The sequence below is a fragment of the Galendromus occidentalis genome, unplaced genomic scaffold (assembly GCF_000255335.2).
Source record: "Galendromus occidentalis unplaced genomic scaffold, Mocc_1.1 scf7180000076336, whole genome shotgun sequence".
NCBI lineage: Eukaryota > Metazoa > Arthropoda > Arachnida > Mesostigmata > Phytoseiidae > Galendromus > Galendromus occidentalis.
Genome location: NW_003804325.1, coordinates 212,916 through 225,303, shown reverse-complemented (window position 1 = coordinate 225,303; position 12,388 = coordinate 212,916). Strand labels below are relative to the sequence as shown.

General features: G+C 51.0%; 1 protein-coding gene across 1 annotated transcript in view; it reads right to left on the bottom strand.

The window, feature by feature from the left end:
* Positions 1 to 7,061, bottom strand: part of LOC100903775 (glycine receptor subunit alpha-2) — a 12,822-nt gene extending 5,761 nt beyond the window's left edge. The window contains exons 1-3 of the mRNA XM_018641850.1: positions 7,051 to 7,061; positions 6,866 to 6,954; positions 6,716 to 6,783 (exon numbers count right to left, since the gene is read on the bottom strand). Coding sequence (XP_018497366.1) covers positions 6,716 to 6,783; positions 6,866 to 6,954; positions 7,051 to 7,061 — 168 coding nt within the window. The remainder of the gene's footprint in view (positions 1 to 6,715; positions 6,784 to 6,865; positions 6,955 to 7,050) is intronic.
* Positions 7,062 to 12,388: the final 5,327 nt, after the last annotated feature.

Here is a 12,388-nt window from a genome sequence, read left to right as displayed (position 1 = left end):
CCCCGCTTTCCCGGTTCCCTGCTTTCCCGTTTCCCCGCTTTCCCGTTTCCCCGCTTTCCCGTTTCCCCGCTTCCCCGTTTCCCCGCTTTCCCGTTTCCCCGCTTCCCCGTTTTCCTGTTTCCCCGTTTCCCGTTTACCCACTTTCCCGTTTCCCGCTTTTCCGTATAGGGAAATGTCTTACTAAGCGGAAGTTCGATGCAGGACCCGTTGCCCCCCCGCTCTGAGGGAACTTATTCTGAAAAAACTTGAGAAAGATTTTCCCCTGCTCTGAGGTCACCTGATAACTGATAACGGTTACCAACCCGCTCTGAGGAAACTATTCTGAAAATCTAGAAAATGATTCCCCACCCACAAAGAGGGCTCCAGAAAGCCGTCTTGTCTTCCACCCGTTCCGAAGGAGCCTGAAAATAATCTTGCACTCTAATAAAGTTCACTAAGTTGATCAGGCATAAATTAGAAGCGGCTTGAAATCATCTCGGAGACGGAGAGCACCAAAAGATCACGATCTCGTAAGTCGAGTAGGTACGCTTGAACGTTACGAAGGAAGCGCCCATTCTGAAGGAGCCCTTCCACCCATTCCGAAGGAGCCAAAGAATCGAGATCAGGTATTCGTAGTGACTCATGAGCACCATCGAGCATCATCATCCATCGTCAGGAACAACGAAGTAGGGAAAAATCCATCGTCAACAACAACGAAGTAGGGAAAATCACGTAAAATCGTTGAATTTGTAAAATCTAGAAGCGGCATCGTCGATCTCGTGTGCCGGGGAGGTACCAGGGAGACTCTTGAAGGTCCTCTTGAAATATCTAGAGTATGTGTTCAATATTAATAGAGTCCATACGACACAACGGGATTTCTGTGGACTTCCATTTTTAAGAAGATGTATATAGATGCTTGATGACTCCGATGGATCCATCGGCCTCGGGAATCGGGGCTGTCTCCTGTCAGGGTGCTGAGAGTCTCGCTGGGATCGGAGTAGCTCGAATACGTGGATAGCTCCCGAGGTTCGATAAACCTGCGTTATTTACAATCAAATATCGCCGAGGGGCATATTTCGGTCGACCAGATAGCCGGTATCGTCCCCCGCTCCACCAGTGATTACGTCGGTGTGCTCGCTACGCTTTCCCAATCGTATCCGGTCGATCGATTCAAACCTTTGACAGCCCACCTCTAACAGAAAAGATCTCCTCTATGAGAAACCCCCTCATGCATAGCGCAATGCGCAAAGTAGAGATTCCGCGTACTCAATGATATTCGATGAGTACGAGGCGGGTGATAACGCGCTGCGTTAATTAGGATTTCCAGAACCATCCGATATGCACAACATTTGAGTGTCCCCAATTGAATATTCATTGCCCGTCTTTGCGCCGACGCCGAAACGGTTCGTTGCCGAATCGACATGAAAGTCCATCCCGCTAGCTCTTGCGAATTTGTCGAATATCCCTTGTGCCCTCCTTCGCTGTTCCAAGAAACTGCGCTTCCATGCCATCAGAAAAGTTCCCCCAGAGGCCCATCCCTGCTTGATCTAGGATCTAAGATAACTCGTTCAACATTGTCGAAGCTCTGAGCTGGAACAAGTCTGAGCTCTGCGTGGCTCCCGGTCCGAGCAGCCTCTCAAAGTCCGACCAGAGCGCCTGCGCCAGCCTCGGACAGGTCCAAAATTCCGAGATGCTGATTCGCGATAGCGAGCGGCGCTTCCACGCCTCCAAGCCCTCGGGTTTGGTTCCGGGATGAAGCTTTGAAGACGAGCGAATGATCTGAGGAGCCTATATTCGGCCCATGATCGGTATAAATACCGCTTCTCGATCTCGTATTGCCGCTGCGGAAGCGCGACCGCATCTCTGGATGGAGGTCCCGAGAGATCGAGGTATGTGTCTTATTCTGCAGACGCAAGAGCTTTCCTTCCACATCACGAAAGTTTTAGCTTATCCCGAGCTTCCAGGCTCGCATCTGGTGCATATCGATATCATGGAACCGTATTTGCGGTTCCGGTTCGAGTCCCGTCAAAAGAGACGTGAAGGATACGCTCAATTCAGCGATTCACGTCGATTCAGCTCACGAATGTCCCTGCTCCCGCTTATCCATGGGCACTTGGCTTCAAACCGTACGTGTGAAGCTTCCGTGGGTCGAGCTCCGGGTTGCCGAGCTCCGGAAAATGGACTCCTGACTAGTCTCGAGGGAGGCAAGAGGCTGGATTGAAGTCGTCGGGAAAGTATCTCCCCTCTCGTTACTCCACAGGGAGTATATTTTCGGTCGGGACTTTCCCCCCCCTAGTCTAACGGCTGGATAAAACCACATGAAATGACCCACCGATCAACAGCTCTCGCTCTGACTAGCACAATTCTGTCCACAATTCTGACTTCGGCCGAATTCACCTGTTGGGGGCGTTTTGGGAATCATCGGTCACTTTTTTTCTCGTTGCTCCACGAAAACGCTTCTAGCTAGGGAACCGCTGGACAAATCGGGCACATCCTGGCGGAGGCATGTCTTGAAAAGAAAATTGAGGTCCCACGTTCCCGGGAAAAATACGAAAGGAGTGAACTTTGGGTTGAAAACTGGGCAAATTTACCAAATATTCGGTCCCTCGCGAGACCCTGTCGATAACTCCGCAACGAGGCCGAATTCGAAAATTTTTAGCGGAAAATGCTCACAATGAGCCAATTTACCCGAAACAGAGGTTGGCAGCTCGATCTGAGGACTTCTTTCTTCCCTCGAACATCCCCCGTCGGAATTGCTCGAACGCGGTATCGGCGCTTCTGGGGGGTGTTCCGTATTCAAAGGGGTGAGCTCCGATGGGGGATATTCAGGGGAAGAAAAAAGTCGTCCGATCGAGCTGCCAACCTCTGAATCGGGTGAATTGGCTCATTTTGAGCAGTGTTCGCCATCGGCTTCGTGCGGAGTTATCGACACGGTTTCACGAGGGACCGAAGATTTAGTGCCCGATTGTCAACCCCAAGTTTACCCCTTTCGTTGTTTTCCCAGGGACACGGAGACCTCAATTTTTTTGCACGGCACAGGTGAAGTCGGCCGAGATCGATCCCGCTGGGAACGAAATTGCGCGAGTCTCAGCGAGAGCTCTTGATTGGTGGGTTATTTCACATGGTTTAATCCAGCCGTTCCAGAGACAGACCCGAGACTAAGGGAAGGGGGGCAAAAAAAGTCCCGACCAAAAATGGCCTCTCTGTATACGGAAGCCGAGTCCTCTGCAGAAATTCCCTTAACACTAGTCTCGGCTGATAGACAGTAAAGAAGAAGACAGTCCCAACGAATTTCGGAAGTGAGGTATCAGACTGCAGTCTCAGAGGAATCAAATATCAGAGGAACAAAGTCAGGATGAAGCCCGCATTGATCGAGCAAATTGGATTCATTCAGGAAACCGTATGTACCAGAATTGATCGATTGAATCAAAATACAAACACGGCTCCTGCGAGAGTGTTCCGATGGCTCCGGGCTCCGAGCTCCCCATCTACTGTATATCTCGCAGCGTGCCCCAAGCTTGTGCGGAAACATTTCCATTGCTCCGCGGCAGGCCTCATGACTACGACTGACTCCCAGCCAGGATCAAAGGCGCAAGTCTCCGAATAAATCAATTTCTGGCATTGGTGCCCCGCCAAGAGCTATCTTTCCTCGACAGCCGATACTGAAATGGAAAAATCACCCGCCCAAAGGCTTCCTGAGGAAGTTTGAGCAGTGACGTGGGTGTGTGAGCTATGATACCTCATAGGAATTCTCACGGAGCTCTGGGAATGCGTCCGAACAAGACACGGTTCGTGAGCCTCGGTACTCAGGAATCCTCACTTGTTACCGTATGAAGCACACGGAGGGAGTGGAAGAACCCCCAATGGGGCCTGGCTGGGGGGAAGTTTGCGAGGCGGAATCTGAACCGCGGAATCCCTGTCCTAAAACCGCTAGATGACGTACATAGGTGGAGCCTAATTGGTTAGAAAAGCATCTGCAAATATCTCATTCTCTATGGCAGCGTGTAGTCCACGGAATTATATCGCAAGAGGAGACAATTAGCTTCTGTCGCTTTTGAAAGAGCACGAAATTCCCTTTGGTGGTCGTTGCGAGTTTTCCTCGGGATCCCATCGCTTCGCCTCGTTTCGCCGATGGGTCTGTTCGCGGTATCCCAGGGGGCTCAAAGGATGATCTCTTCAAGGGAGATCGGCGCAAGCTGTCGAAACTCGCTCCTGCCCACAAGTAGCACACCAAGAACAAACGCTGTAAAGAGCACTGATGACGTGGGATCCGAGCTCAAATAAGAAATGGTATATTGTCTATGAGCCGAAGCATGCTACATCGGGAGCGCAACGGAAAAGTTTTCCGAAGGAGTTCAGCGAAGACTAAGCCGTATGGATACGTCGATCGCCTAATGATAACTTGCGAAATGCGGACCAGTTGATGCCTGAACAGCCAGACATGACCAGAGTCGAGGGCTCGTAACTCTGGATGTCATAACCAGTGAGTGTGATCAGCTCCAGACTCGTTGTCCGCGACTGCGACACAATGCTGGGAGCTGCCTGTTCCGACATAACGACCCCTCATCACGAGAGCGCAGATCAATCACCGGAGGACTTTTATGTTAGTCATCACGCCATTTTCTCGAGTTTGATACCCGTGTCGTCGCCGTCATCATCAATGGTGTCTTCCCGAGCATTATCTGCTTGATTTTCTCTGCCTAGGATGGACGTCCTTGATCCTGCGAGCAGTTTTTGCGTTTTGTTCAACGGAGAAATTCAACAGGACACGATACCGAGCGAAGAGACCTCCGATGCGATTCTTCAGACAAATTGAATTCTCTTTCTCTATCCGTTTGAGCAGCAGACTGACTCTTCTCACAAACTGCGAATGGAAACGAGGTCTCTCGATAAGGCGTATGAGAGGACGCAAACTATTGGATCCTCAACAGGCGATTGAGTTTCAACGATTCTCTGACTTTCGGCTATTCACCTCTCCGAGCAAAATCGGATTCAGCTCATCCGATTCTATTAGACCTCGCTCCGGACTCTTTCGAGACATCACTCGCTCGATTCGGGGTTCTCGTTAGCTCATGGGGAGCTACTTTGCATTCTTTTTGGAGCGAAGTTCCGGTCTGAGGAGCGGAGGGAGAGGTGAACATTCTTCTCTCTCGCCCGAACGCGTTCTATCTGCATATTCAAAACGAATTCCCTCACAGTGTATGAATACTGTTGGACGAAAAAGAACACAATGCGAAAGCGACCCTTTCATCTCTAATGGTTTGACGGAGCTACGAGAAGCCGAAGTATGTCTAGAATTCGGAGCCGCAGAGCGACCGGTTCGATGGAGGATCCGCTTGAGAACCTCCTCTCCAGCCTGTATGCACCTTCAAGCATTCAGCGAGCGAGGAACTCTATAAGTTATCTTCGCGGATGAAGGCGTCCGAGAAAAAATCAATCGGCCTGAAGTTTTCCTCGATTGCGTAATAGGCGGCCATGCGAGAAGCGACGCCCTCAAACGTTCAAATATCTCAGGAGACTCCGTGCGTAGAAGACGCAGTGTTCCCCCATCCGATGTCTGAATCACGCGTCCGCCCTCTCGCGACAAGAATGAATTCTACTTTCCACTGGTGGAAGCCCATAAGTCATTCCTATTTAATTTGGTGGGGAGTCCGACACGGCCGCCTGGGAAATCTGGCTAGCCTGGCGTGGCCTGTACCTACACCACATTTTTCGTTCTCCTTTGCATAGATATTCACGGGATGACGTTCCATCGAGAATATCTTTCCGCGCTCTAGATTACGCCGCCGGCCCCGCCGTCAGAAGGCGTCCCCCTCCTGACGGAGTTCCGTGAATTTGGCTGAACTTGTGCATAAGTTCCTGTGAACCGGACCTACTTCGGAGACGGCAGGGAAACTCCCCATGCGCTCGTTTCTTGCAGATTCTGAGAGATACGTTGAGATACTTGAGAAACGTTGAGGAACTTTCTAGCGTGGGTTTTGATGACCGTCCTGAGCTCCACCGTGACAACAAAATCCGACTGAGCGCAAAATTAACATCTTCCTCCTAGATTCCGATGAGCTCAGATTTCCAGACCGAGACGCCTCCTGCAGGTGCTAGTTATGAATCGATTTTTCGATAAGTCAGCGGGGAAGGTATCGAATTTCAATTCGCCCTTCAGACGACGTCAGACCACCTCGTTGGTAACTCGAAGCGCAAATGATTGTGGAAATTTATGATGCTCGTTCCCGTATCTCCCCTTTGACGCGGGCCTCAAAGCATTAAACATCGCATTTGATAGAACACATGTGTTTTGCTGCAGGACGACATCAGTAAAGGAAATAACGGATGCGAGAAACGCACGGCAACGCGTATTCTGCCTTTCCTGCTGCAAGTCATGTGCCGATGTAGTCATCGGTTCTTGTCGCGCTCTTTTGTGTCTCTGTGCGGCGTTAAGGACAGCGTTGACGTTGTTTCCTTGCTGTTCGTAAGTTACAAGTAAGAGCGCTGTTTCATCTTGTGCTAACGAAATTTGCGAGCACCGCGCCTCATCGTCTCCTCCAGCTCTCTTCAGTCTCGCAGAGCCGGCGCCTGGGAGAGTTTTTGGTCCGCTTCTCTGCCGACAGAATTCTCGGAGCTCGACATTCCGTGCGACTACGACATTTGTGAAAAACGCCGTCAGCCTCGGATACGCTCAGAGCTCTGCGAATGACTCGGTCTCGTTGAAATCCTGACAAACTGAGGGGGACTCACTGACCATTGTGGCTGGGTTGATTGATCCGAAGCTTCGGATGTAAACTTCACATGACACGTTCGTCGGGCCGCCTGAAACTGAGATTTCCCCTCGTGACGAAGAGGATCCGCGTCGATGTAGTTCTGGACACCTGTACAGGACGAGAATACTCACGATTGTTATATCCGGAGGGTAATGCTCGACGATCGTAAGATTTGAGGGTGTTGTCGAGTTTATCGAGGTCCGCAACAGTGCCATATTTCCTGTGAGGCGAAAAGTTACATGAATCATACGAAACTCGTGCCATGTGATGCTGTGAAATCCGCTGGTACCTAACTTCTAACACGCGAGACTCAAACAAAACGTCCATATCGATAGACTTCATCCACTCCATCTCATTCCTGAGTTTATCTGCTGCCCCCAGTGGGTACGGTTCGAGGCAGTCAAAGGAGAACTTATTGGAGTGGATCTCGCTTCATGGTGGCAATGGCCTTTCGGACCATCATACGCTCGATCCGGACTCTCCCGATCGATGGGGGTACCTCGGGGTACATTGAGCTTTAGACTATCTGATCCCCTGCTTTATCAGAAAATAGCTGAGGGTATTCACAGAATATTCTGTTCATCTCTCAATCCGGAATCATTCAGCCAAGGGAAAAGCTCTTCCGAGAACGTTTCTGCAGAGTCTCAGTCGTCTGCATCACTTCGACACACTGCCTGAGATAGAGGAGTCTATCCCCAACAATAGTCCCGCAGTCTAATATGTCTGGTTTCGTGGGCGCTCGAATCCGGTTTGCCAAGTTTTTCGTTCCTCCTCTTGGAGACGATGACCATGCGCGGGAAATGCCACCAAGAGACTGTGAGCAACAGCTCCCGGAGATTTCGGACACGCAAATCCTTTCGGGGCTCCGAGAACGATTAGGAAGTTTCAATATATCATACGATATGGCTTACCACGGGGAAAGAGAACAGATGAACGCAAAATCTGGAGCTCATTCTGAGAGTGAGCTTACTCAAGTCTGAGTCTCCGTCTTTCAAATTATGCCTGAGAGTCTTCTCACGAGCCTATCAGGTGGTAAGAGTACGGGGTATCGCATGTATCATAGAATTGGAGAGCATGCTCCTTAGAGCCTTAGAGAGTCCGTGAGCGGAAAAAAATCGGGACCTTCTCTCGCAGCGGAGAGCCTCGTTTCGGCTTATGCATCGACGAAGATTCCTGAGCTCTGTACTCAGAGGCACTACCCTCGATTGAGTCTTCAGCTTAAGCTACCGAGGAACTACGAAAGTCTCGGACAGTAAGACGAGTGGTTTCAATAGAAATAGTCGGGGTATCAGGAGATGAATATCCGCGGATTAGCGGCCCGGTGACGGCAGAAACAATCTATGTGACACGGAGGAGACTGGAACCGATTGGTTCGATGCGACCCGAGTTTCGTCGTACAGGCTGCAATAATTAAAAGAGTTTGAACGCCAGGAAAACCTCGATTCCATTAGGAATCTCGTCGCTGTTTCACCGAGCACGCGGAGGGAAACGACTTGCAAATTCTCCGATCCGCATCTACTCTCACTGCTCTCCTGACCCTCGGCCTGGGCCCTAAGCTAATTCTGGTGCTCTCGATGGAGGACGCGCCTGCATGAGCTTCGGTTCCGCGAAGCCCAGCCAGCCAAGCTTCCGGGGTGAAGTACCGCCCGCAAGCGTTTTGCCCGGATGCTCGCAGGAACTAAGGACTTCAGGTTCGGCTGCGCCGCTTGATTCGTAAAATGAACGAAATGAGCAAGGTTTACACTTGAGCTGGTAAGTGAACTGCTGGCTCCGTAGGGATATATGACTGCGAGGTCTTTCGGCCATTCACAAAAAAAAATCACCGGGAATCATCATTGCGAGAAATATTGTCTCGCATCCCATGGAGCTCGCTCCCGAAATAGAGCTCGCTGGTCCGTTCTTACTGTATTGAAAGTTGAATTATATGCTCGTGAAGCTCCTAGGGGCGCGACCAGCTAATCGGCGGGCCGAAAGGACGAGACGACAGGAAACAGAAGGTTCCTCTCGTCGACAGAAGCAGTTCCCTCACAGACTGAGAATCTAATACCGCGCAGGGATATCTCTCGGTCCACGACCACCCCGCACTTATCTGCAGGGTACGAGCGCAGAGAAGACAATAGTTGGACGCGAGATTCTAAAACTCCAATATTAAAGTTTTGAGACGTTCAGAAAGCGTTTTCGGCTAGCAATGCGCTTCCCAATGTCTGTCGGCGCACCGAGGTGGAGCGTGAAGCTCGACGACAAATGAGCGCGGCACGATGGATGCTGACTTCACGAATGAAATCGAGCGGGAAAGATTTGCGACGCTCGAGAAATGCATGCCCAACTGTGCAGCAAGCGAGTTTATTGCAGGGAAGCTACCTTGCATAAGATTGATTCCATTGAGCAAAGTTCTCTGTACGGTCCTTCAGTAACGAATAATGTCCTAATGGGACGACTCCTGCCCAGTTTTACTGGCTCTCGAGACTCCCACGTGACAGCATCAGGATCACAATCGACGGCGCCGGCGTTCGGTCGGAAGAACAGTAACTCGATGTCGCTACAGTCGGCACGGTGCTATAAAATACGAAACTACGACACCATCGCTTCCCGACGTGGAGAAGTTCCGCTCCTGGAAGTCAGGGTCGGAATCTCTCATCTGAGGTGTGGAAACTCGTACCCTATTCCACTCTGTAGACGAACACAAATCCCACCGGGAATGAATTGTTCCCCAGGGTTAAGGGCAGCAGCGGACTCAGTCCCTATTCTAACGCCTGAACTCCGCATTCCGACAAGCTGAAGAGTGCTTCGTCGGGTGACCTGAGATCGGCGTGAACTCACGTGCTTATCTGGATATCGAAGTCTTCCGGATGATCCCAGCTGCGTAAAAATGCGGGAACAATCAGAAACGATGACATGAATGGGGATCTCTCACGGCTCCAACTGACGACGCCTGATAGATAACGAGACGCAAAAATCAATGGAATCCGGAATCGTATATTCATCACGCCGACGTCGACCGTGTTCGTTTCTCTGGCGAGACTTGGGGCGCAAGCGTCGCTCCACCACGAAGCTTTCCGCCGAGATTCCTTCGGAACCTCAATCGCAGAAATGGTCTCGAAAGCGATACGTCGGCCATGTGAGTGCAGCTCGTCTGGGGCGTTCGGGCTCATCGAAAATCGTCCACGAACTCGCATCAGTTAATGAAAATTCTCTCGGGGTAGACGGTGAGTGTTGGTCGCGATAGGAATTTTTCGATATCGATCTGAGCGCTCTGTCCGGGGGATGTCCAGGCAGCAATCTCCGAGTTTTCACTCTCATGCTCAGTCCCCCGAAACCGAGGAGCGCAAAAGGAGGAGTCGTCGCCCGTGCGAAGCCGTAGAACGATGGAGACCGACGAGAGTACACAAGAAATTCGCTCTTCCTGAGATGACTTTCGGCAGACGATGTGGTGATATTCGGGTCGCCATATCTCAGAATGCGTAAATATTTCCCAGAATGGTTGCCCCAGGACAACTGACCGCGATCCCCAGTGAATCGGCCTACTTCTCGGAGAAGAGATCCCAATCTCCTTGTATATGATAGCGAATCATGGCTGACGCTCCAAGCCTCAACGTCGCGTCGCGAATGATATATTTTGTGTCCAACAGCGTCCGCAGGATTTCTATTGGAGTGGGGCGGGTTGGGATTCGCGCATGGTGTTGAGACATAATATTGCGAGCCGCTCCCAAACGAGAGCATTGCGGAGTAATGATTCGGCAGGGTGCTACAGCCTTCTGAGCCCTTCAGCCCGAGCTCTTGCTCTAGCCTCGTGATGTAATCCCATTCTGCGAACTTCTGTCGGCATGTCAGATGTGGATCAGGCTGTCGTAATTTCTAGGGGTGCCTAAGAAGTTCACAACAATATTCCACTGAGGAGCATCGTCCGATCCCGTTTTGCGGGACCCGAGGTCATCGCTGTCCTGCACTAGTCTTCCGATCTCGATTGCGAGTCGGATCGTGGATTGAGTTGGAGCGTCTCCCGGGGTTGAAGGGCCGATCGTCCGAAAAAAAGAAATGATTTTTCCCGATTCGACATGGACAGACGCAACAGTTGGGAAGCTAGATAGGAGCTAGATGAGGCGCAACAATGTGCTGATCGCACGTTTCCCCTTCACGGAATGCTCCCGACTCTCCGTCGAGAAGATATACTTGATGAGTTTCTTCCTTGAGGAGCAAGCATTCTCAAAGCATCCACATGTCTTCTTCCACCCATATCAACCCGCAAAAGTGATCGAGTCGAGAATTCTGCCCTAGGGAACTGAGCTGCAAGTCCTCGACGCGGTTCAAAAACTCTCTCATGCCCCAAAAGTGGACCTCGGTGTCCTATTAGGGAAGCGATGCTCCGGATCATCTCTCTGACATCGCAAGTATAAATATCGAAAAAGAATGGGCGAGCTCTGCCCTCAATATTCGAATACTCTTTCGCAGAATGCGATACTCGAACCGCAGCCCGCATTTGGAATCTTTCCGGAGCTTCTCCGACGACAGACGTTTACTCTCGACCAAGGCTCAAGCCAACTGAGAGCCCTCGCGAGTCGGGGATGCTTCGAAGAATGTCCAGTCTCAAATTACCACCCAGAACCTGCCTTCTCGCTCACCAGGAATGTGACCGAACGAGATCAATTTGAGTGACCCTCGCAGCGGGGGTCGTCAAGAGAAACGAGATTAATCGTGTTCTTCAACGAGACTCAGGCGCAAGGCTCCCCCACCCCATCCGAGGTCGGAGATAAGGTTTTTCTACCGCTGATCATCAATGAATTCGAACCGAAATATGCTGGATGGGTCGGCGGGCTGAGCACATGCATCAATAGGTTCGCATCTCATCGGTGCCCCCGGGGATCGAAACCTTTCCTAAGGCTTCCGGTGACCCCTATCCAGACACTCATCAGGACTCCGACAGGGACTTCGTATGGTCCCTGTTCGGTGGGATGGAGCATCGTAATCGAGGCCTTGCCAGTAGGCTTTCTACGCTCGGCCCTTGAAGTTTAATCGGCGTCTAATCTTGCCTCTTCCTTATTTTCTTGCATTCTTGGCCCCTGTCCACCTTTTCCTCTGCCCGGTTGTGACAAGCTCAGTCCCAAGGTTCACGGAAGCGAATCAACAAGCCGCAGATACTTCGAATCCTTTTCGAAAGAGAGAAATCTTCGGAATCGATGGACAATTGAACATTATTATTGAAAACTCGATTCCCGCCGTCCACTGTCGAGAGACTTCTCGAAGGGCTTCAAAACGCCAATCGGCTAAGCTCCCCCTGGTACCTGGGCAGGAAGTTCTTTGCTCGCGTCTGGAGAAACCTCACTCGTTGTGGGCTGTGTAGACATGAATAGCTCCGCATTTTTTTAGGCGGAGACTCGAATACCTATTTGTTTCTTATGTACTCCCGGAGGGGCTCCCTCGAGAACGGAATTCTAGGGGGCGTGCATCTTGGGGGCAGTCTGATCGAGAGATCAGGCTTATTAAATCACCATGTGACTTCGACCATCGACGCCTTGCGACCTCGGAAGGAACGAACTGGCCGGTTGATTCCTCCGAAAAGAGAAGAACCACGGAGAAGAATAATGCAGTTATTTAAGGCCGACAAGGCGCTCATTATTGCGCGTTGAGAAATCCTTCCCCATTTCTCTTGAGTCAAA